Genomic DNA, 26,277 nt, shown 5'->3' with positions numbered 1-26,277 from the left:
CACAGACAGCATCCCCATTAGAGACACACATACAGCATCCCCATTAGAGACACACAGACATCATCCCCATTAGAGACACACAGACAGCATCCCCATTAGAAACACACAGGCAGCATCCCCATTAGAGACACACAGACAGCATCCCCATTAGAGACACACAGACAGCATCCCCATTAGAGACACACAGACAGCATCCCCATTAGAGACTCACAGACAGCCTCAACAGAGTTGGAGAGCTCCAGAGCCATCAGCAGTATACATTTGAACCCCTCTCTGAAGAATACTAGCCTCCACAACTACAATTCATCATTATTTCATCTATAGTGTACTCAAATGGCTTTGTAAAAGTGCACAGTATATTTTGAAAGGCAAATGGTTCACTCTTGGGGAATATCTTAATTTCCATCTAAATCTATGGTTGATGTCTTGATTTCCTAGAGGATTTAGCTCCAGTAAAGTGTTTGTTCAGAAAACGAACTCTTCTCTCTCCACTGGCCATCCCATTATCCAACGATCTGAGGTGGTGATGGTTGGATAATGGGATGCCCAGTGGAGAGAGAAGGAGAGAGGGATGGAGAAAGAGAGAGGTGGCCAGTTCTGGAGAGTGGTGTGTGTGTGTGTGTTTAAACAGGTGTCAGAGCCCATTTGTCAGAGAGCTATTGTTTCCTGACAGATTCACTTTCTGGCCCAGTGCACACCGCTCCCTCTCTCTTTCCCTCCATCTCTACATGACCCGGCTGAGCGGTCCTGAGGTTGAGCGGTCCTGAGCAGCCAAACAGCTAATGCAGAAAAAGAAAGTGGGGTAAACAGAAAGAAAGAAAAAAGAAAGAAAGAAAGAGAAAGGAAAAAAGAAAGGAAACCCACCAGCATCACTTTCTTAGACTTAAACACTCATTTTTGAAAAGGTAATCTATACGTATAGACCAGGAAGAGCCCTATACATTTCGAGAAGTCCAATGGATTGAAGTAGGTGCTGGGTTGAACACTACATTTTCATCAGCAAACTGTTCAGATTTTTCTTAGATCTTTATATAGAGACTGGTGTTTAATCAGACACAGAGGTTTGGCTTGGCAGGGAGAGGGATCAAACCTGCTACTAACAGTGTGAAAACAACTGGGTTTCAACCACATCCTCCACTCTCCTTGTCACACCTCTCTCTGTCTGTCTAGCTGGGCTGTCTGTCTGTGTCCACAGTGTCAGCTTGACTGACAGGTGCCTGGTGAAACGGCAGGCTCACTGAGGCGATAACAGCCATAAAAATAGACTAGAGGAAGAATCCCTGTTTTGTTCCACCCTTTTCTTCCCCTTCCTCCTGTCTTCCAGATCTGATCCTTTAACCTGTCAGTGGTTTGACGGATATGGGACAGACTGTTACCCAAACCAGTGACCCAGCACTGAGCACACTGCGGTCGATGTGAGCGTTGCTTGTTCATGGAACACTGCTTTCTAAGTGACGGTATAGGTCTTTCTATGTTGAGTGGCTCCCGTCTCGGTGGAGTGGAAAAGTGCCCTAAGGATTTGCCCACCTGCTCTACTGCCCACCTAACCCGCTGCCTCTCCCTCTCCCCCGCTATGCTTTAATTACCCGCGGTGGGATGCAGCTGGGGTCCTTGGAAAGGGGCGTCCTCGAGGACTGCCTGTCCAGATTGATGTGGTCACGGATCATTTCACAGCCTGGACGGCAGCTCTGGAAGACCCCTGTCCATATCCTGACTAAAGCTGTCTGTCTGTCTGTCGCCATAGGAAGGCCTCTGTCTGCCCATGTCATCAGTAAATGTTCCTTTCTGTCCATACTGAGCCTCAGTCTCAGCCAGGCCAGGTCTCTCAGCTTCTCCTCAACCCCAGATAGAGACATGGCCAGGTCTCTCCCTCACCTCCTTATGGAACACATTCACACAGCTGTCTGTGACTCTCTGTGGGGTTCACACCTCATCTGATCTAGAGGAGGAAGTATTCTCCCTGTTGTGGAGAGGGATGTGGCAAGAGGTAGGGGGTCAGGGGTTAAAGGTCAGTGGTACTACCTACCACATGTCCAGGCAGGTGGAGTAGTCTGTGGATCCCAGGAGGACATCAGGGGGGCGGTACCACAGGGTCACCACCTCATTGGAGTAGGTGTGGCTGGGGACTGACTTAGCCCGTGCCAGACCTGCAGGAAAGAACACACACACACTGTAAGGAACAAATAGTGGGAGCAGAAACACACTGTATTTATTAACTTTATCATTGAATGCCCTCCACTGAGGTTCCATAAGATGAGAGAAAAGCTGACTGGTGCAAAGCAGAGCAGGTCTTGCCTGAGGTGCTCTTTGACATGGACCCTGGGTACCAACAGGACCAGTGCTATCAGAATACCAATCAGACTCAAAGCTACAACAGACCATCTCTATACACTACATCTAACATCAAGGGCACTGCTCCCTAAGCTGACGGTACAGTATTATGTGTGTGTGTGTGTGTGTGTGTGTGTGTGTGTGTGTGTGTGTGTGTGTGTGTGTGTGTGTGTGTGTGTGTGTGTGTGTGTGTGTGTGTGTGTGTGTGTGTGTGTGTGTGTGTGTGTGTGTGTGTGTGTGCTGGCACTGCAGAGCCAGCTAGTTTTAATGAGTCTGGTGGCATTTAGCTAGCTGTCCTCCCAGGTGGTGAGACTGGTTCATTAAAGCATTTAGCTTAAACAGCCAAGACTTTCTGCCCCTGGTGCCAGCCCCGTGTGTGTGTGTGTTTGTGTGTGTGTGTGTGTGTGTGTGTGTGTGTGTGTGTGTGTGTGTGTGTGTGTGTGTGTGTGTGTGTTTGTGTGTGTGTGTGTGTGTGTGTGTGTGTGCAGGGTGATGCAGGGCAGGGGGTAGTTAACATGTCCCTATGCCAGAATAGACCCAGAGGGAGGTTGAGCCAGGCTTTCTCACAGCCTAACACTGTAATTTACAGACTAATCTGACCTGTAAACAATAGGCTGTGTCACAGAGAGGAGAGACCAATATCCCAGACACACTGAGAGCCTATAATTTACACTGCGGGTGCTGTGAGGTGTGTGTGTGTGTGTGTAGGGGGGACTGGGAGGTTAACGCAGGGCAGGAGCAGGGAGAAGAGATCTAATCATCATAAAAAGACCAGAATAATAGACTGATGGGGTAGTTACAGTATATGGGTTGTCTGGCTGTAGGTTCATCTGAATGATAGAGAGATGGAGAGAGAAAGGCAGGGAGGGAAGGTAGAGGGATGGAGGGAGAAAGGCAGGGAGGGAAGGTAGAGGAAGGAGAGGGATGGAGGGAGAAAGGTAGGGAGGGAAGGTTGAGGAAGGAGAGGGATGAGGGAGAAAGACAGGGAGGGAAGGTTGAGGAGAGGGATGGAGAAAGAAAGGGAGGGAAGGTAGAGGAAGGAGAAGGATGGAGGGAGAAAGGGAGGGAGGGAAGGTTGAGGAGAGGGATGGAGGGAGAAAGGGAGGGAGGGAAGGTTGAGGAGAGGGATGGAGGGAGAAAGACAGGGAGGGAAGGTAGAGGAAGGAGAGGGATGAGGGAGAAAGACAGGGAGGGAAGGTTGAGGAAGGAGAGGGATGAGGGAGAAAGACAGGGAGGGAAGGTTGAGGAGAGGGATGGAGAAAGAAAGGGAGGGAAGGTAGAGGAAGGAGAAGGATGGAGGGAGAAAGGGAGGGAGGGAAGGTTGAGGAGAGGGATGGAGGGAGAAAGGCAGGGGGGGAAGGTATAGGAAGGAGAGGGATGGAGGGAGAAAGGGAGGGAGATAAGCTAGTGGGAGGAGAGGAATGGAGGGAGAAAGGGAGGGAAGGTAGAGGGAGGAGATGAATGGAGGGAGAAACACAGGGAGGGAAGGTTGAGGAGAGGGATGGAGAAAGAAAGGGAGGGAAGGTTGAGGGAGGAGAGGGATGGAGGGAGAAAGGGAGGGTGGGAAGGAAGGTAGAGGAGAGGGATGGAGGGAGAAAGACAGGGAGGGAAGGTTGAGGAGAGGGATGGAGGGAGAAAGGGAGGGAGGGAAGGTAGATGAAGGAGTGGGATGGAGGGAGAAAGGAAGGGAGGGAAGGTAGATGGAGGAGAGGGATGGAGGGAGAAAGGGAGGGAGGGAAGGTAGTGGGAGGAGAGGGATGGAGGGAGAAAGAGAGAGAGTGATTGGAAATGGTGGGAGTGTGTACTGTACTTGCACTCTAGGACCGAGATGATTGAATTCCCTCTCCTCTCCTCCTCCAGTGTAGTCACCACGGTAACAGCACGAAACAGGCGGATGGATACATTGCTCTTTCTATAAAATGGTGACTGCTCGGTGGCCCTGACATTCTACATCAGAGAACACCTGAGAGACCTACTGCAGCGAGAGGCTCCATTTCAAAAGGCCTGACCCCCAGGCTTCACACACGTGCACCAACGCATACAACCACCTTCATAACTTCAAACACTGACACTCCTGGCATTCAGACCACAGTTTCACACTATACAACCGGTGTGGCTCCTGGCTGGCCTTCCATTCCAGGTCGTCCCGGTATGAAGGTCACACACCCACGCACGTATATGTAGGAAAGCACACATACACACACATACACATACATATACACACATACATTCATACAGGTAGCCCTGGGTGTAAAGTTCAGTAGTGAATTATACATCACACTGTGTCCCCATGGCAACACCAGGGGTCAGAGAACAAAGGGCAGGAGAGGAGGAGGAAGAGAAGAGGAGGTTGAAGAGGAATACAGCCAGAGAGGAGACTGAAATGGACTCCATATCCCCCCTGGGACAAACAACACAAGCCTTCTTTTGAAGTTCACTCTGAAGTCAAATGACTTTCAGATATCTCTGTGTAGCCTCCTCCTCATCTTCCTCCTCCTCCTCCCCACCTCCTCCCCACCTCCTCGGCTGCTGTGTCTAAAGCTACCATAAATCCACGGGGAGAAAAAAACAAGATATACCAAACAAATTATGATTTAAAAAATGTATCATTACAAAAAACACTGAAAAACAATCTTGCAGATGCTGCAAATACACAACTTGTTTCCGTCATGAAATGTGTAGCCAGAATAGAAAACAGGGTCAATTAAATAATGTGTCACTCCTCTCCTGCATCATCCCAGTCTAATATATGATGATGAATGTCTGATTGTGTGATATGTAATAATAACGCCTGCTCACATCTCAAATAAATATATAACCAAACTAGGTATAAAATGGCTTTAAAATATGCTATAATGCTTTGGAAATAATTTAGCATACTTGCACAGGTTTCTGGTGGCAATAACGGATTGTGTGCGCTTGGCAGATCATTTATGTCTGGTCTGATAGAATCTGGGAAATGTGTGACGTGTGTGTGCGTGCTGGTGTGTGTGTGTCAACATGGCACGGCATGCATACTGCTATTGCTTCTTCATGATCTGGGATCAGGACATTAACCTTTAGATTCCCCTTTGCTTATCAAACACACACACACACACACACACACACACACACACACACACACACACACACACACACACACACACACACACACAAACACACACACACACACACACACACACATGTACGCACACATAAACACTCAAACAAGCAAAACTAGTATTTAGGATCAGAAAAATGTTTTATTTCCTCTGCTAAGAAAATCCCCCGAGAGACAGTTGGCTCACATGCTGAATGAATTCATCCATCCAGACATGGGCTTTCCAACTTCCTGTGATTCTCCCCACTTCTCCTCTCATATACAGTAGTAATACCTAAAGGTATGTGGTGGATCACCTGCCACCTGCCTCTCTGTCAGTCTATCACAGCTTGTCTCCCTGTCTATCACATCCTGTCGCTCTCTCTGTCTTTCACAGCATGCCTCCCTGTCTGTCTATCACAGCATGTCTCTCTGTATGTCTATCACATCATGTCTCTCTCTCTGTCTTTCACATCATGTCTCTCTGTCTGTTCATCACAGTATGTCTCTCTGTATGTCTTTCACAACATGTCTCTCTGTATGTCTATCACAGCATGTCTCTCTGTATGTCTATCACAGCCTGTCTCTCTGTCTGTCTTTCACAGCATGTCTCCCTGTCTGTCTTTCATAGCATGTCTCAGTCTCTGTCTTTCACAGCCTGTCTCTCTGTCTGTCTTTCATAGCATGTCTCAGTCTCTGTCTTTCACAGCATGTCTCTCTGTATGTCTATCACATCCTGTCTCTCTGTCTGTCTTTCATAGCATGTCTCAGTCTCTGTCTTTCACAGCCTGACTCTCTGTCTGTCTTTCACAGCCTGACTCTCTGTCTGTCTTTCATAGCATGTCTCAGTCTCTGTCTTTCACAGCCTGACTCTCTGTCTGTCTATCACAGCATGTCTCTCTGTCTGTCTATCACAGCATGTCTCTCTGTCTGTCTATCACAGCATGTCTCTCTGTCTGTATATTACAGCATGTCTCTCTGTATGTCTACACAGCATGTCTCTCCGTCTGTCTATCACAGCATGTCTCTCTGTCTGTCTATCACAGCATGTCTCTATCTCTGTCTATCACAGCATGTCTCTATCTCTGTCTTTCACAGCATGTCTCTCTGTATGTCTTTCACAGCATGTCTCTATCTCTGTCTTTCACAGCCTGCATCTCTGTCTGTCTATCACAGCCTGCATCTCTGTCTGTCTATCACAGCCTGTCTCTCTGTCTGTCTATCACAGCCTGCATCTCTGTCTGTCTATCACAGCCTGCATCTCTGTCTGTCTATCACAGCCTGTCTCTCTGTCTGTCTATCACAGCCTGTCTCTCTGTCTGTCTTTCACAGCCTGTATCTCCGTCTGTCTATCACAGCCTGCATCTCCGTCTGTCTATCACAGCCTGCATCTCTGTCTGTCTATCACAGCCTGCATCTCTGTCTGTCTATCACAGCCTGTCTCTCTGTCTGTCTATCACAGCCTGTCTCTCTGTCTGTCTTTCACAGCCTGTATCTCCGTCTGTCTATCACAGCCTGCATCTCCGTCTGTCTTTCACAGCCTGCATCTCTGTCTGTCTATCACAGCCTGCATCTCTGTCTGTCTATCACAGCATGTCTCTCTGTCTGTCTATCACAGCCTGCATCTCCATCTGTCTATCACAGCCTGCATCTCTGTCTGTCTATCACAGCATGTCTCTCTGTCTGTCTATCACAGCCTGCATCTCTGTCTGTCTATCACAGCATGTCTCTCTGTCTGTCTATCACAGCATGTCTCTCTGTCTGTCTATCACATCATGTCTCTCTGTCTGTCTATCACAGCATGTCTCTCTGTCTGTCTATCACAGCCTGTCTCTCTGTCTGTCTATCACAGCCTGCATCTCCGTCTGTCTATCACAGCCCATTTCACCACACTAAGTGATCCCTAATGAGGCAGAAAACAGCACACAATCCCGTCAGGTCATTCCCTGCATACAGTTGAAGTCGGAAGTTTACATACACTTAGGTTGGAGTCATTAAAACTCGTTTTTCAACCACTCAACACATTTCTTGTTAACAAAGCATAGTTTTGGCAAGTCGGTTAAGACATCTACTTTGTGCATGACATTTTTCCAACAATTGTTGACAGACAGATTATTTCACTTATAACTCACTGTATCACAATTCCAGTGGGTCAGAAGTTTACATACACCAAGTTGACTGTGCCTTTAAAAAGCTTGGAAAATTACAGAAAATGATGGCATGGCTTTAGAAGTTTCTGATAGGCTATTTGACATAATTTGAGTCAATTGGAGGTGTACCTGTGGATGTATTTCAAGGCCTACCTTCAAACTCAGCGCCTCTTTGCTTGACATCATGGGAAAATCTAAAGATATCAGCCAAGACCTCAGAAAAAAATTGTAGACCTCCACAAGTCTGGTTCATCCTTGGGAGCAGTTTCCAAACACCTGAACGTACCACGTTCATCTGTACAAACAATAGTACGCAAGTATAAACACCATGGGACCACCAGCCGTCATACCGCTCAGGAAGGAGACACCTTCTGTCTCCTAGAGATGAACGTACTTTGGTGCGAAAAGTACAAATCAATCCCAGAACAACAGCAAAGGACCCTGTGAAGATGCTGGAGCAAACAGGTACAAAAGTATCTATATCCACAGTAAAACGAGTCCTAAATCGACATAACCTGAAAGGCCACTCAGCAAGGAAGAAGCCACTGCTCCAAAACCGCCATAAAAAAAGACAGACTAAGGTTTTCAACTGCACATGGTGACAAGGATCGTACTTTTTGGAGACATGTCCTCTGGTCTGATGAAACAAAAATAGAACTGTTTGGCCATAATGACCATCGTTATGTTTGGAGGAAAAAGGGGGTGGCTTGCAAGCCAAAAATCACCATCCCAACCAGGAAGCACAGGGGTGGAAGCATCATGTTGTGTGGGGGTGCTGTGCTGCAGGAGGGATTAGTGCACATCACAAAATAGATGGCATCATGTGGTAGGAAAATTATGTGGATTTATTGAAGCAACATCTCAAGACATCAGTCAGGAAGTTAAAGCTTGATCGCAATCTTTCAAATGGACAATGACCCCAAGCATACTTCCAAAGTTGTGGCAAAATGGCTTAAGGACAACAAAGTCAAGGTATTGGAGTGGCCATCACAAAGCCCTGACCTCAATCCTATAGAAAATGTGTGGGCAGAACTGAAAAAGCGTGTACGAGCAAGGAGACCTACAAACCTGACTCAGTTACACCAGCTCTGTCAGGAGGAATGGGCCAAAATTCACCCAACTTATTGTGGGAAGCTTGTGGAAGGCTACCCGAAATGTTTGACACAAGTTAAACAATTTGAAGGCAATGCTACCAAATACTAATTGAGTGTATGTAAACTTCTGACCCACTGGGAATGTGATTGAAGAAAAAAAAAGCTGAAATAAATAATTCTCTCTACTATTATTCTGACATTTCACATTCTTAAAATAAAGTGGTGATCCTAACTGACCTAAAACAGAGAATATTTACTAGGATTAAATGTCAGGAATTGTGAATAACTGAGTTTCAATTGATTTGACTGTGTATGTAAACTTCTGACTTCAACTGTACAGTCGTGGCCAAAAGTTTTGAGAATGAGACAAATGTATATTTTCGCAAAGTTTGCTGCTTCAGTGTCTTTAGATATTTTTGTCAGATGTTATTATGGAATACTGAAGTATAATTACAAGCATTTCATAAGTGTCAAAGACTTTTATTGACAATTACATGAAGTTGATGCAGAGTCAACATTTTTAGAGTTGACACTTATTTTTCAAGACCTCTGCAATCCGCCCTGGTATGCTGTCAATTAACTTCTGGGCCACATCCTGACTGATGGCAGCCCATTCTTGCATAATCAATGCTTGGAGTTTGTAAGAATTTGTAGGTTTTTGTTTGTCCACCCGCCTCTTGAGGATTGACCACAAGTTCTCAATGGGATTAAGGTCTGGGGAGTTTCCTGGCCAACACTCACACCTGTGTTAACGAGAGAATCACTGACATGATGTCAGCTGGTCCTGTTGTGGCAGGGCTGAAATGCAGTGGACATGTTTTTGGGGGATTCAGTTCATTTGCGTGGCAAAGAGGGACTTTGCAATTAATGGCAATTCATCTGATCACTCTTCATAACATTCTGGGGTATATGCAAATTGCCATCATACAAACTGAGGCAGCAGACTTTGTGAAAATTCATATTTGTGTCATTCTCAAAACTTTTGGCCATGACTGTACAGACAGACACACAGACACACAGACACACAGACACACACACACACACACACACACACACACACACACACACACACACACACACACACACACACACACACACACACACACACACACACACACACACACACACACACACACACTCCACTCCCTGTAGGGACTGTGCGTCTGGGTGTAGCTAACAGCACACAGGAAAGTCCTGGTGCTCCAAGCGGATTCCTTTGACATTCCAACCAGATTCATGCATCTCCATTGTCACATTGCTGCACTCTCCACAGATCATTATCCTCACCAGCTGTCTTCAAACTATATCACTACAACACACACTCGCGCACACACACCAATCCCAACGCTCCGAAAGACTCGAATCAAATCCCTAGGAAAGAAACAAAACAGTGCCCTCCAGCACACACACACACACACACACACACACACACACACACACACACACACACACACACACACACACACACACACACACACACACACACACACACACACACACACACACACACACACACACACACACACACACACACTACCAGACGAGGGAGGGAGATTATACAGTGTCTTCAAAGCTAACATTTTTCTGGATACAGTATAGGACAAGTAACATCATCACTGCAATGTACTGTATCTATTGGTTGATTGTTAAGCCAATGGCTGTATATGTATTTGGATAGGTATTTGCAAGATGATTGTAATTTGCAGCATTGTTTTCAGGGTACCTAGGGGACATTTGTTTGTTCTGCTTCACTACAAGCTCAGCACAGAACATGTTGATAGTCTTATAATCCCTCCCACAGTAGCCTGCGTCTGTTTCAAGGTGAGGCCTCCATACAGCCAGACATAATAAAGTGTGATCGTGGAGGAAATGGTCTTTGTGAGGCTCCTACACACAGCAGGGCAGAGAACAAAGACAATCAGAGAGAGAGACAGGAGAGCTCGACTTTCCCTTTCTGCTGCCATACAATGGATACAATTAGCAGAGATGGAGTTGGCCGCGGGCCAATTGACTGGAGCAGGATTAGAGAGGAAAGACATCGCTCTGAGGAGAGAGACGGGAGGACTCTCATAGTACACACACTGAGATATCCACATCTGAATGACTGGGAATGATCCACGCCACACGAGAGACACCCCTTTGAGAGATTGTAGACACACACACACACACACACTTATGTACGAGAGCACACACATACAGATGAACACACACACATTTGCAATTCAGTCTCACACAAAGAAACAATGTCTTAGTTACGACTCTCTTCTTCGATGATAGTCAAGCATGAAAACGCAAATCTCTATTGCTATAAACCAATACACACACTGAACCGTAACACACTTGCGACAGTTCAAGCCGTGCAGGTGTGTGTGTCCGTGACCCTTGTGAGAATTAGTGTCCTAGTAACCCCCAGTGAGGGTGTGTGTATGGAAGTACAGTGTGTGTGTGTGTGTGTGTGTGTGTGTGTGTGTGTGTGTGTGTGTGTGTGTGTGTGTGTGTGTGTGTGTGTGTGTGTGTGTGTGTGTGTGTGTGTGTGTGTGTGTGTGTGTGTGTGTGTGTGTTGAGAGGCAAAAATATAGCCATATGCTCCAAGACTCCATCGCCATTATGACAACAGCAGCTGTCATAGACCAGATTCTGTCTCTCTCATTCGCACTGTGTGTGTGTGTTTATGTGAGATAGGTGATTACCGTCACCTTGGCACCATCGTAAAAACACGCACACAAACACACTACTACAGTTGGTTCTATCCTACAGTCTAACCATCTAAGCTTTTCATAACCCTCACTTGTTTGCCTTTGTTTGTGCTACTCATTAGGACAGAGAAACACAAAGAGCTGAGGATGATTCTGGATCAGGTCCAGAAGTAAATCAACCAGCAGGGACACAGAACCCATGCCACTGAGGCTGACAGTAAGTCAGCCTTTTCTTCCCCTCTCTCCCCTTTCCTTGATGCTCTCCAAGCGCCTCATTCCTCCCCCTTATCCCCATTTCCAACTACCTTCTCTCCTCTCCCTTCTACCCCCCTTCCTATTCCCCAATACCCTCGTCCTCTCCTTCAGAACATATATGTCACTGAGATCCCCTTGGCTAGGGCTGACCGTGTCTATGTGTGTGTGAATCCACAGCAGTATTTCCATGGGATTTCCATTCTTTCTCATTTAGCATGTTGTCCATTATTTTCTAATTGCCTTCCAGTAATATGTCTATTCTATAATGAGGGGGGGGGGGGGGTTTACATTATTGATGAAGGTGTCTCTCCTGCCTGGGTGGCTAGAGGGATGGATGGAGGGGTGAATGGAGGGATTTAGAGATAGAGGGATGATTTCCTGTGAGGCAGTCTTTGTCTGGTCTGTGGTGCCAGTCTGAGCCGATCCCCTCTGGAAACCAGTCAAACCGTGTGGGTAGTATTTACAGAGCTGGGCACCATGAAAGGAGACTGGCCATATGGTGCTACCGCTTCAGGAGAGGTCTAACACACACACACACACACACACACACACACACACACACACACACACACACACACACACACACACACACACACACACACACACACACACACACACACACACACACACACACACACACACACACACACACACACACACGAGAGACAGAGAGAGCGAGAGAGCAAGCAAAACAGAGAGAGAGAAAGAAAGAAAGAAAGAGAAGAGACAAAGAGAGAGTGCGAGAGAGAGAAGAGAGCGAGAAGAAAGAGAGCGAGAAGAGAGAGAGCGAGAGAGAGAAAGCAAAATAGAGACAAAGACAGAAACAGAAAGAGACAGAGAGAAGCACAGAAATACAAAAGAGTGCTAGTCAGACAAAGCAAAGCCACCTACCGAAGTCGGCCAGTTTGAGTTCTCCAGTGTCAGAGATGAGCAGGTTCTGAGGCTTGAGGTCACGGTGCAGGATATACCTCTGGTGGATGTAGGACAGACCTCTCAGCAACTGGTACAGGAACAACTGATAGACGGAGAGGAGATTCACCGTTAATCATTCATCATTAGGCATAAAATCTATGAATGATTCAATCATTCAATTCATGAATCATAAGTCCATTAGATTCATGAGAAATTAAATTAGAGTAGGCTAATCATTAATCATTCAAACAATGTATATCATGTGTCTCCAATGGATTTCCAAGTCATCCACTATGTTGTCTCAATAGCAATATTTTGTTGTGATGTTTTCATTTTACATCCTGCTATTTGTCCATCTAGTATCTCCATCTCTCTTCTTCTCCATCTCTCTGGCTGATTCATAGCATTGTTTGGACTCATCCGTAACAGAGAAAGGCTTTCCTGCCCATAGACGAGTCATAACAGCTATCCATCAGTAGGAGGTGTTAATGTCTTCATTCAGCCTCAACACAACACCAGCCCTGGTATATTAACTCCCACAACTCATTTATACCACACAATTAACTCTATAACGCTTGCACGCACACACTCGCACACACCCTCACTCCACTCCCCAACGTCAATACTAGCCCATCAACCCAGAACTCCCATCCCATCTTTTTCTCAGCTTGGACTATTGACCAGTGAATAAATAAATGCCCTCACTATGACCCTCCGATCTCACACATCAATAACAAATAGTGACTGGTCATTCGAAGGCTTGAGAGGAAATCAATAAATAAACAATATAAATTAAATACATTTAAAAAAGACGTCTGTTCTATTTATGAATATGTCATAAAAATATCATATTCTGACTTCAACCACCCACAAAGTGGTTTTCAGTTACATTCAAATGCTAACAATGGGAAATAGGTGAGAAAATAAGAATCAACACAAAATAAACTGTGAATAAATGTCCTCATATTTACTATTTTTTCTCTGACACAGCACCTGAAAGCAACATCAATGTCTATGGCTCTTTCAGATCCTGTGGTTTTTGTTCACTTTGCATCAATCAACCAATAATGAATTCTGAATCTGTGCAATTGCTGATCCTCCATTCCAACATTCCAGTCTTTCATTGCAATTTCTCTCTTCCCAGCAGCACTAGCAGGGTCTCGGCCAATTAGGCAGAGCGAAAACCGTGGAGTCCAATCAGGGATCAGCCCTGTCTGGCATCTGGAGTCACCAGGTCAACAGTTTAGCATTCCTCAACTCGGCAGGCGGGCGATACGCGAAACAACACACAACGCTGGAAATTAGCATGAGAAATGTGTGTTTACTCATGTATATCAAAACACACTCGTCAAAAGGCCCTGCCTCATTAAGTGGGCTAGGCAATCAAAAGGTTACTCATTTATTCACTCCCCTCTCTCTGCAAACGAAACATCAAAACGCTGCTTAAAAATAACTCTTATTGTCGACGACAGGAAAACTGAGAATTCTGTCAAATTAGCATATTATATGGTAGAAAGTAAAGTACAAGGGCAAAGATAGGCTTGGCAACAATAACAGCTTACTGACAAACAGTTTTTGATTAAATGTCCGCAATTTCACATGAACTTCAAATGATGTTTGATTGGAGTTTAGCTGAGGGCTGGGCTGAGTAGAGTGCTTTTGCATGCTTTTCAAATTCATAACGTATCTCTATTCCATGTGTAGCCCTAGACTGTAGTCACACTCACTCGCCCAACACGGTCACTATACTAGCAGGACATTTGGCCACGTGACAAACATGACATCTGCTAGATGACTGGTCTCCCCATCTGGCTTAAAATGCTAAATGCATCACTAGAGTTATTGAGAGAGAGAGAGAGAGAGAGAGAGAGAGAGAGAGAGAGAGAGAGAGAGAGAGAGAGAGAGAGAGAGAGAGAGAGAGAGAGAGAGAGAGAGAGAGAGAGAGAGAGAGAGAGAGAGAGAGAGAGAGAGAGAGAGAGAGAGAGAGAGAGAGAGAGAGAGAGAGAGAGAGAGAGAGGAGAGAGAGAGAGAGAGAGAGAGAGAGAGAGAGAGAGAGAGAGAGAGGGAGAGAGAGAGAGAGAGAGAGAGAGATAAGAAGTTAGACAGAGTGAGAAAGAGAGAGATAAGAAGTTAGACAGAGTGAGAAAGAGAGAGAGAGAGAGAGAGAGAGAGAGAGAGAGAGAGAGAGAGAGAGAGAGAGAGAGAGAGAGAGAGAGAGAGAGAGATAAGAAGTTAGACAGAGTGAGAAAGAGAGAGATAAGAAGTTAGACAGAGTGAGAAAGAGAGAGATAAGAAGTTAGACAGAGTGAGAAAGAGAGAGATAAGAAGTTAGACAGAGTGAGAAAGAGAGTGCAAGAGAAATACAGAGACAGATAAAGAGAGGTGGTGAGACAGAGACAGAGAACCAGACAGAGAGAGGGAGTGGTCTAGAAGGGCAGAGGAATGAAAAGAAAGAAAGTCAGGTTGAGAGTAGGATGAAACAGAGGAGGGAGGGGAGGTGAGGGGGTAGAGAGTTTAAGCTGCCTTGCTGGAAAGTCAATAGCAGCCAGCCGCCCGCTCCCTAGAATATCAATAGTGTCACCCCACCTCCACTCCCCTCTAGGGACTTCAACCGCACAACGGACGGATGATACATAATTATGAAATTGTGAGAGGAATTAGGAGAGGGATTTTACACACTAATCATGAACAGATAGAAAGCGACAACCCTCTTCTTATGAGGGTATAGTGGGCCGGGGTGTCAGGAACATAATGAATCATTAGTTGTGCTGTGTACTAATTGCAGTGTGAGTATGTGAATGTGTGTGTGTGTGTGTGTGTGTGCTGTGTGTGTGTGTGTGTGTGTGTGTGTGTGTGTGTGTGTGTGTGTGTGTGTGTGTGTGTGTGTGTGTGTGTGTGTGTGTGTGTGTGTGTGCGTGCGTGCGTGTGCGTGTGCGTGTGTGTCCGTGCGTGTAAGTGTTATCCTGTACGTGGGTTGAAAATGACAGATTTTGTCATTGATAAGTGCTTAAATTGGAATGCAGTGTCTGTACAATAACATGCTATACATGACGTCAGAGCTCAGGCTCTCCGCTTTACAGCGCTGTATGGGCTTTGACTGTATGGGCTTTGACTGTATGGGCTTTGACTTGAGCACTGCGCGTGACAAGAAGATGCCCCCATCCCTCCTGCTAATTGGGCTACTTTTACATATTTGTTGTTGTCTGAGTGAGGGAAATGCTGTAAATCAAGAGGAGTGTATGTGTTCTGAAAGATGAGACATTGATGATTAAAATAAATATCGCTTTGACGTCATACAAGCAAACCACACACCCGTGAGTCCAAATGTGCTCTTCACATTTCCATATTTGAAAACTCATGTCATGTACAGTATCAACATACAGTATAGTACCAGTCAAAAGTTTAGGCACAAGGGTTTGTCTTAATTTTTAATATTTTCTACATCGTAGAATAATAGTAAAGACAATAAAACTATGGAATAACACATGTAGAATCATATAGTAACCAACAAATTGTTCACAAATTAAAATATATTTTAGATTTTAGATTCTTAAAAGTAGCCACCTTTTGCCTTGATGACAGCTTTGCACATTTTTGGCATTCTCTCAACCAGCTTCACCTGGAATGTTTGAAGGAGTTCCCATATATGCTGAGCACCTGTTGGCTGCTTTTCCTTCACTCTGCGGTCCAACTCATCCCAAACCATCTCAATTGGGTTGAGGTCGGATGATTGTGGAGGCCAGGTCATCTGATGCAGCACCCCATCACTCTCATTCAAGGTCAAATAGCCCTTACACAGCCTGGAGGTGTGTTGGGTCATTGTCCAGTTGAAAAACAAATGATGATCTCACTAAACGCAAACTAGATGGGATGTTGTATCGCTGCAGAATGCTGTGGTAGCCATGCTGGTTAAGAGTGCCTTGAATTTTAAATAAATCACAGACAGTGTCACCAGCAAAGCACCTCCACACCATCACACCTCCTCCTCCATGCTTCACAGTGGGAACCACACATGCGTAGATAACCTGTTCACCTACTCTGCATCTCACAAAGACACGGCGGTTGGAACCAAAAATCTCCAATTTGGACTCATCAGACCAAAGGACAGATTTCCACCGGTCTAATGTCCATTGCTCGTGCTTCTTGGCCCAAGCAAGTCTCTTCATATTATTGGTGTCCTTTAGTTGTGGTTTCTTTGCAGTAATTTGACCATGAATTCATCCTGATTCATCCAGTCTCCTCTGAACAGTTTGAACAGTTGATGTTGCGATGTGTCTGTTATTTGAACTCTGTGAAGCATTTATTTGGGCTGCAATTTCTGAGCATAATAACTCTAATGAACTTATCCGCTGCAGCAGAGGTAACTCTGGGTCTTCCTTTCCTATGGCGGTCCTCATGAGAGCCAGTTTCATCATAGCACTTGATGGTTTTTGCAATTGCACTTGAGGAAACTTTTAAAGATCTTGACATTTTCCGGATTGACTGACCTTCATGTCTTAAAGTAATGATTGACTGTCGTTTTCTTTGCTTATTTGAGCTGTTCTTGCCATAATATGGACTTGGTCACAACATAACTGATTGGCTCAAATGCATTAAGGAAAGAAATTCCACAAATTAACTTTTAAGAAGGAACCCCAGTTAATTGAAATGCATTCCAGGTGACTACCTCATGAAGCTGGTTGAGAGAATACCAAGTGTGTGCAAAGCTGTCATCAAGGCAAAGGGAGGCTACTTTGAAGAATCTCAAATATAAAATATATCTAGATTTGTTTAACACTTTTTTGGTTACTACATGATTCCATGTGTGTTATGTCATAGTTTTGATGTCTTTGATGTCTATCAATAAAATGATACCCACCTGACCAAGATTGTGATTTATAACGGAATGTTTCTGGATTGTGTAAACAACAACAGTAATTGTGTGATAGTGGAGATGCAAGGCTGTGTTCCAAACAAAAAACTACACATGTGGTTGCTTCAGTTCCTCAATGGCAAAGTAAGAGAGATCAAATAAGCACCTTATAATTGGCTCTTTCCGTGCACAGTTTGGAGAGGTGTGTGGCCACTTGGAGACACCAGTTCGACCTCTCACTCAAACCCTTGTAATCATTTTTTCTTATCTTGCACCTACTCCAAAATGTCAATGATTATGCATATTATGTTACTGCATGTATCCAGAGTATTTTCAGATTTCGTTATTGACAATTACTGTGAAAAATTACAGTAAACGTAAAATGCACATAAAATCAACAGTGTAATGTTTGGATTCAGTCTTGTGTCAGGTGAACTGACGTGACCTCACATTTCTTCATATTCTCCAAAATGTTTTCTTTCAATTGCTACAATGGTCATGCTTATACTTATTTATAGTTATTATGTTGGAAACATTTACATTTGGGCCCAATTTCCACAAGTGTAAGGGGTTAAGTTTACTCCCTGAATTGTCTGCCAACCCTGGCCTGTGTGTGTGTGTGTGTGTGTGTGTGTGTGTGTGTGTGTGTGTGTGTGTGTGTGTGTGTGTGTGTGTGTGTGTGTGTGTGTGTGTGTGTGTGTGTGTGTGTGTGTGTGTGTGTGTGTGTGTGTGTGTGTGTGTGTGTGTGTGTGTGTGTGTGTGTGTGTGTGTGTGTGTGTGTGTGTGCGTGTGCGTGTGCGTGTGCGCGTGTGTGTGCCAGTGGTGGAAAAAGTACCTAATTGTCATACTTGAGTAAAAGTAAAGATACCTTAATAGAAAATGACTCAAATTAAAGTGAAAGTCACCTAGTAAAATATTACTTGAGTAAAAGTATATGGTTTTAAATATACCTAAGTATCAAAAGCAAAAGTACAAGTATAAATCATTTCATATTCCTTATATTTAGCAAACCAGACGGCACAATTTTCTTATTTTTTATTTATTTAAGGATAGCCAGGGGCATACTCCAACACCCAGACATAGGCAGTAGGGATGACCAGTGATGTTCTCTTGATAAATGTGCAAATTTCACAATTTTCCTGTCCTGCTAAGCATTCACAATGTAACTAGTACTTTTGGGTGTCAGGGAAAATGTATGGAGTAAAAAGTACATTATTTTATTTAGGGATGTATTGGAGTAAAAGTAAAAGTTGTCAAAAAATATATAAATAGTAAAGTAAAGTACAGATACACCAAAAAAACGACTTAAGTAGTACTTGAAAGTACTTTTACTTAAGTACTTTACACCACCGGTGTGGGCTACACACCGTACACAGCACCTCAACTTGTAACTGTTATCATATCCTTTTCATTTTTCTGTTGAATGTTATGTCTGTTTTATACACCTCTTCTTTAACTTTTACACCAGTGTTCAAATGGAAAAGTTAACGCTGTTTGATTGAATGAAAAGATATTAGCAATAAACTTTAGAGTATAAGCGTGGCCAGTAAAACAGTGGATTTCATCATCTGAGTCCAGATATTCTCTGTAATCTGCCAGACTTCAGGCAGGCTCTATTAGTCTGATATTCCCATTCATTTACTACAGGATGAGACCATGCATCATACTAACAGCATATAATGGGTTATACACATTTCTTATTCATATGGAATATGTGCACACAAAAACACAGAACAAAGGGGAAACATTTGTGAATATATTATCATGTTGCCAGTTGATAATTCTTTTATTTTATTTTGTCTCTTTTGTAAGCCTGTTTTATCATTGGTTAATTCCAATGCATACTGACTGTTTTGGGGCAAAGACAAATCCCCAAAATATGTGTTATTCCAACGGATGTATGTTGTGTTCACATTACTTATTCAAACCCTATCAATAGTGAATGAGAGTCCAACCACACACAGTCATGCTGAACTCAACATCATAGACAAAGCCAACCCCTCGAAACACAAACCTCTAAATCTTCATTGCACCTGAGGGGATAATTAATGAAGTATTTTAATTGAATGGAAACCTTGGGAGTCATTGAGAGAACCTCTGAAAGCAGCACTTTACTATATACAGGGGGAGTGAGTTTAGCCCCGCAGTGAGTGAAGGAGAGGTAGGATAGTATGTTAAATGAGCTGAGAAGACACTGACGCTCCCCATCTGCCAGCTACTGTTCCCCTACCGCCCTGTTCCCCGTAGTAGTTTATCCCAGAAAGCATCTGGGTAGTACTGTCTGTCTTAATGTGGCATGTCATTACTGCATTATCTGCACACATGATTAGGGCATAGAGAGGGGGGAGGAGAGGAGAAGAGGAGATGAGTAGAGGGGAAAGAGGAGGAGGGGAGGGAGTATGGAACTCAGGAGTAGTGCTTTGTTGAGTTTGTTGAACATTTTTAGACATGCGCCTTTGTGATGTTACCATTACATTATACTAACCTCATTTATCAATATTCCACCTGACATTGATACTACACTTGACATTGAGGGATAATGCAATGAGGGTAGCTCCTCTTGTACTACATGCTGATTAAATAGGATTTTGACAGTCAAACAATGCCTGCCAGGTAAGGCTGGGTGGTATACCGTATTTACCAAACATAATTAGCTATACAGCCTGATAATACCAGTATATGGTGTAGAATCAAATTAGAATGTTGTTTGTGCAACAGTATCTTCTAAATCAGGTATTCCTAAATGGGGGTACGGCAAATAAAACTGTGATTCACTTTTTTTTTTTTTATCAAAAAAAAATTCTTGACATTTTCAAACTGTACATTTAGATTTTCCAACGGGGCTACACATTTGGGTGCGTTTTTTTTCTCGGCTTAGTAGCCTCGTTTCACTGCCAAAAATCGAAATAAACCATATAGTGTTCAGCGAAATAACAACACAATGTCAAATACAGGTATCCTAGTCAAATAATTAACATCCAATCACATTAAATGTTACTCTCTTGCGCGAAACCTTCACTCTTGCGCAGACAGAAACTAAACATGACAATTTGAAAATTAAGCCACAGGAGTTTTTTGAGCGAGAATTAAGACGACTTTCGAGTAGTAAGACATGTATAAATGCAACAGATTCCATTAATAGGAAAGGGCTAGAAGAGAGTCTTATATGGTGAGCTAGGACAGGCAAGCCCCATACTATTGTGGAGGACTTAATTCTTCCTGCTGCCACAGATATTTTATTTTATTTAACTAGGCAAGTCAGGTAAGAACAAATTATTATTTACAATGACCGCCTAGGAACAGTGGGTTAACTGCCTTGTTCAGGGGCTGAACAACCGATGATTACCTTGTCAGCTCCGGGATTCGATCTACCAACCTTTCGGTTACTGGCCCAATACTCTAACCACTAGGCTACCTGCCGGATAAATGTTCTGGGACAATACTGGAGGAAAACCTATACAGACAATGCCTTCATCAAACAACACTGTTTCACGACGCATCAGTTATATGGCAAGAGATGTTTTGAAACAATTACTGTTTCACATACAAGCCAGTGAATTATATACGCTACAGCTGGATGAGTCAACAGACGTGGCAGGCCTGGCAGAGCCTTTGGTATGTGTCCGTTACGTTTATGGCGGGTCAATTAAGGAAGACATCCTCTTCTGCAAACCACTGGAAACCAGGACAACAGGAGAGGATATTTTTAAAGTACTGGTCACCTTTGTGAGATCAAATGGACTATAGTGGTCAAGATGTGTTGGTATCTATACTGATGGCGCAAAAGCCATGACAGGGAGACATTGTAGAGTGGTAATGCACGTGCAAGCAGTTGCTCCCGATGCCACTTGGATACACTGCAGCATCCACGGAGAGGATCTTGCTGCCAAGGGAATGCCTGACAGCTTGAAAGACGTTTTGGGTACTAGCTTATGGACAATGTCAAATATGATATAGCGAAGCACTTGAGTGAGCTGGGTGCGCGATTACGCAGGTACTTTCCCAAAATGGATGACACAAACAACTGGATTCGTTATCCCTTTCATGCCATGCCTCCAGTCCACTTACCAAAATCTGAACAAGAGCCTCATCGAAATTGCGATTCTGTGAAAATGTTATTTAATCAGAAGCCACTGCTAGATTTCTGGATAGGGCTGTGCTCAGAGTTACTTGCCTTGGCAAATCACGCTGTTAAGACACTGATGCACTTTGCAACCACGTACCTATGTGAGAGTGTATTATCGGCCCTCACTAGCATGAAAACTAAATACAGTCACAGACTGTGTGTGGGAAATGATTTAAGACTGAGACTCTCCAATACAACCCAACATTGCAGAGTTATGTGCATCATTTCAAGCACACCCTTTTCATTAACCTGTGGTTACTCACAATGTTTGATGAACAAATAAGGTTTTAAATGTAAGATGGCTAAATAAAGAGCAAAAGTATTGTTTATTATTATATTATTATTTGTGCCCTGGTCCTATAAGAGCTCTTTGTCACTACCCACGAGCCGGGTTGTGTGTAACGGCGTTCCTCCTCCTCTCCATCTTCGGAAAAGGAGGAGTATTGAGGGAACCAAGGCGCAGCGAAGTTTGAACACATAATGATTTATTAAATAAACAAAATAGACAAAGACGAAAACGAACTATACTGGATATAACTAACAAAATAACAAAACGATGTAGACAGACCTGAACAAACGAACTTACATATACACGAAGCACGCTGACACAGGAACAGACTACATAAACCGAAACAGTCCCGTGTGGTACGAAATAACATACAGACACGGAAGACAATCACCCACAACGAACACTGTGACAACGCCTACCTAAATATGACTCTTAATTAGAGGAACGCCAAACACCTGCCTCTAATTAAGAGCCATACCAGGCAACGCAAAACCAACACAGAAACAGAAAACATAGAATGCCCACCCAACCTCACGTCCTGACCAACTAACACACATAACAACTAACATAAATAGGTCAGGAACGTGACATTACCCCCCCCATAAGGTGCGAACTCCGGGCGCACCAGCACAAAGTCTAGGGGAGGGTCTGGGTGGGCATCTAACCACGGTGGTGGCTCAGGCTCCGGGCGAGGTCCCCACCCCACCATAATCCATCCTAGCTTCCTCCCTCTAAGAATGTCCACCCTCCTTTTACCCCCACAAAATCCTCTTAATAACATCACTGATAGGGACAGCACCGGGACAGAGAGATAGATCAAGACAGAGGGATAGATAAGAATATAGAGGTAGATCAAGAGAGAGAGGGAGATAATGATAGAGGGGTAACTCCGGACTGAAAGGCAGCTCCGGACAGAGAGACAGCTCTGGACTGATGGGCAGTTCTGGGTATCTAGCCGTTTCAGGCTGAAGGGCAGCTCATGGCTGACTGACGAATCTGGACGCTCATGGCGGGCTAACGGCTCTCGACGCTCATGGCGGGCTGACGGCTCTCGACGCTCATGGCGGGCTGACGGCTCTCGACGCTCATGGCGGGCTGACGGCTCTCGACGCTCATGGCGGGCTGACGGCTCTCGACGCTCATGGCGGGCTGACGGCTCTCGACGCTCATGGCGGGCTGACGGCTCTCGACGCTCATGGCGGGCTGACGGCTCTCGACGCTCATGGCGGGCTGACGGCTCTCGACGCTCATGGCGGGCTGACGGCTCTCGACGCTCATGGCTCGCTGGCGGCTCTGGCAGATCCTGTCTGGTTGGCGGCTCTGGCAGATCCTGTCTGGTTGGCGGCTCTGGCAGATCCTGTCTGGTTGGCGGCTCTGGCAGATCCTGTCTGGTTGGCGGCTCTGGCAGATCCTGTCTGGCGGGCGGCTCTGGCAGATCCTGTCTGGCGGGCGGCTCTAGCGGCTCCTGTCTGGCGGGCGGCTCTAGCGGCTCCTGTCTGGCGGACGGCTCTGTAGGCTCATGGCAGACGGGCGGCTTTGCAGGCTCATGGCAGACGGGCGGCTTTGCAGGCTCATGGCAGACGGATGGCTCAGATGGCGCTGGGGAGACGGATGGCTCAGATGGCGCTGGGGAGACGGATGGCTCAGATGGCGCTGGGGAGACGGATGGCTCTGGCCGGATACGGCGCACTGTAGACCTGGTGCGTGGTGCCGGTACTGGAGGCACCGGGCTAAGGATAAGCACCTTCCTACTAGTGCGGGGAGCAGGGACAGGGCACACTGCATTCTCAAAGCCCACTCTATACCTGATGCGAGGTACCGGCACTGGTGACACCGGGCTGAGGACAAGCACATCAGGATTAGTAGGGGGAGAAGATACAGTGTGTTCAGGGCTCTGGAGACGCACAGGTGGCTTAGTGCGTGGTGCCGGAACTGGAGGCACCGGGCTAGATACACGCACTACAGGGAGAGTGCGTGGAGGAGGAACAGGGCTCAGGATACGCACTGGTAGCCTAGTGCGTAGTGTAGACACTGTAGGTACTAGGCTGGGGCGGGGAGGTGGCGCCGGAAATACCGGACCGTGGAGGCGTACTGGCACTCTTGAGCATTGAGCCTGCCCAACCTTACCTGGTTGAATACTCCCGGTTGCCCGACCAGTGCGGGGAGGTGGAATAACCCGCACCGGGCTATGTAGGCGAACCGGGGAAACCATGCGTAAGGCAGGTGCCATGTATGCCGGCCCGAGGAGACGCACTGGAGACCAGACGCGTTGAGCCGGCCTCATGACACCTGGCTCAATACCCAATCTAGCCCTACCAGTGCGGGGAGGTGGAATAACCCGCACTGGGCTATGCACTCGTACAGGAGACACCGTGCGCTCTACTGCGTAACACGGCGCCTGCCCGTACTCCCGCTCTCCACGGTAAGCCTGAGAAGTGGGCGCAGGTCTCCTACCTGCCCTAGGCCCACTACCTCCTAGCCCCCCCCCAAGAAATTTTTGGGAGTTACTTACGGGCTTTTTGGGCTTCCGTGCCAGACGCGTTCCCTCATAGCTCCGGTTCCTCTCCCCGGTAGCCTCTGCTCTCCTCAGTGCCTCCAGCTGTTCCCATGGGAGGCGATCCCTACCAGCCAGGATCTCCTCCCAAGTGTAGCAACCCTTTCCGTCCAATACATCGTCCCATGTCCATTGCTCCTTCTTTTCCTGTCCCTTTCTCCGTTGACTCCGCTGCTTGGCTCTGGTGTGGTGGGTGATTCTGTAACGGCTGTCGCTCTCCTCATCCTCAGACGAGGAGAGGAGAGAAGGATCATCAGACCAAAATGCAGCTTCAGGGAAATAAGCCATCTTTTTATTTAACACGATGATGATGGCAACACGAAGAACGCACAAAATGGAAACAGACTACATAAACCGAAACAGTCCCGTGTGGTACGAAATAACATACAGACACGGAAGACAATCACCCACAACGAACACTGTGACAACGCCTACCTAAATATGACTCTTAATTAGAGGAACGCCAAACACCTGCCTCTAATTAAGAGCCATACCAGGCAACCCAAAACCAACACAGAAACAGAAAACATAGAATGCCCACCCAACCTCACGTCCTGACCAACTAACACACATAACAACTAACATAAATAGGTCAGGAACGTGACATTGTGACAAAAACTCACACTCATTCTTATGTTTAATAAATGTATTGTATAGTGTGTGTGTGTGTGTGGCAGGCTTACAATGATAGCAAAAAACAACATTAGAGAGTGCGCTGACCCTGGTGCTAGAGGGGGTACGCAGCTGGAGGAATGTTTGAAGGGGGACAGGATTTTTAAAAGTTTAGGAACCACTGTTCTAAATCAAAGAGGAATACTAGAAGTGTGAATATGTTAGCTACATAATGTAGCTTAGAGAAAACATGACATGTAGCCAAAGATTATAGGGTTCCCTAGGAAACACTTATCAACACTCTGGTTCCTACCCGGTCACAATTACTTCTCTTTGGTATTTTCATTCATTGTCAAGTCCAACAACACTGTATTCAAAGTGCCCAGTATTATACTTTAACTATAGAATTAGAATAATCGTTCTATTTCCATGATTCCATCAGTTCACCCATGTGTTTTGCTCTAAATCGCAACTCAAATTGAAAATTGCAACATTTGGTTAAAAATAAGGCCTAGGTTGTTTTCCCATATCATGCAACCGTACGTGGCAGTGTGGAAATGATCTCAAATCAGTTTTGGTTGAAGTTGAATTGAACAGTATAAAACAATCAGAATGGAGAAAGACCCAATGAAATCACTTAGAATGTATGTGTTGCCACTCTAGGGTCACACTACTCATAAAGCAAGTTAATAGATTTTATTATTCAAAAACATGAAATACCATCAAATACCGTCATACCGTTGATATGATATTTTGGCCATATTGCCCAGCCCTACTGTCAGGGGTGTCAGTTTCACATCAATCTATTTGGCTCTCATTAAGAGAACCCCTTTCAGCTGACTGGATATAATCACATCAAGAGCACTGACTGGGAGGTTGTTGCAGCTTTGGGTGATGTCATACAGAACAGACAGTTCTATTAAATAATAACCCTAACCCTATCCCTTAATGTAATTCTAACCCCAAACCCCCTAGAAATAGCATTTGACCTTGTTGGGACTAACAAAATGTTTTGTTTGTTTACTATTCTTGTGGGGACTTCTGGTCCCCACAATAATAGTTAAACACATCCACGCACGCACTCACGCACGCACTCATGCACGCACTCATGCACGCACGCACACACACAGGAGGACAAGCCACTTTCTCTGTTAATCTACTGTCTATCTACTCTGCTCCTCACTGGTTACAAATATAGCTATTATACCCTCCATTTTACAGTTAACACATACTGGAGTGTCTCCGGCTCTTGACACACAAGAGCACTGAAGAGTGGCACATTGGCAAACAGTTCAATATGCCATGCTGCCTCCATCTTGATTTTGAT

General features: G+C 45.2%; 1 protein-coding gene across 2 annotated transcripts in view; it reads right to left on the bottom strand.

The window, feature by feature from the left end:
- Positions 1-26,277, bottom strand: part of LOC129857340 (cyclin-dependent kinase 14) — a 227,456-nt gene that overhangs the window by 121,568 nt on the left and 79,611 nt on the right. For both annotated transcript variants that reach the window (XM_055925489.1, XM_055925490.1), the window contains 2 exons: positions 12,497-12,620; positions 2,027-2,147 (listed from right to left, as the gene is read on the bottom strand). In XM_055925489.1, the coding sequence (XP_055781464.1) occupies positions 2,027-2,147; positions 12,497-12,620 (245 nt within the window). The remainder of the gene's footprint in view (positions 1-2,026; positions 2,148-12,496; positions 12,621-26,277) is intronic.

This window comes from Salvelinus fontinalis, chromosome 6, assembly GCF_029448725.1.
Source record: "Salvelinus fontinalis isolate EN_2023a chromosome 6, ASM2944872v1, whole genome shotgun sequence".
NCBI classification, from domain to species: domain Eukaryota; kingdom Metazoa; phylum Chordata; class Actinopteri; order Salmoniformes; family Salmonidae; genus Salvelinus; species Salvelinus fontinalis.
Note: the sequence above shows the minus strand (reverse complement) of the source record. Positions and strands in the feature narration are given on the sequence as shown.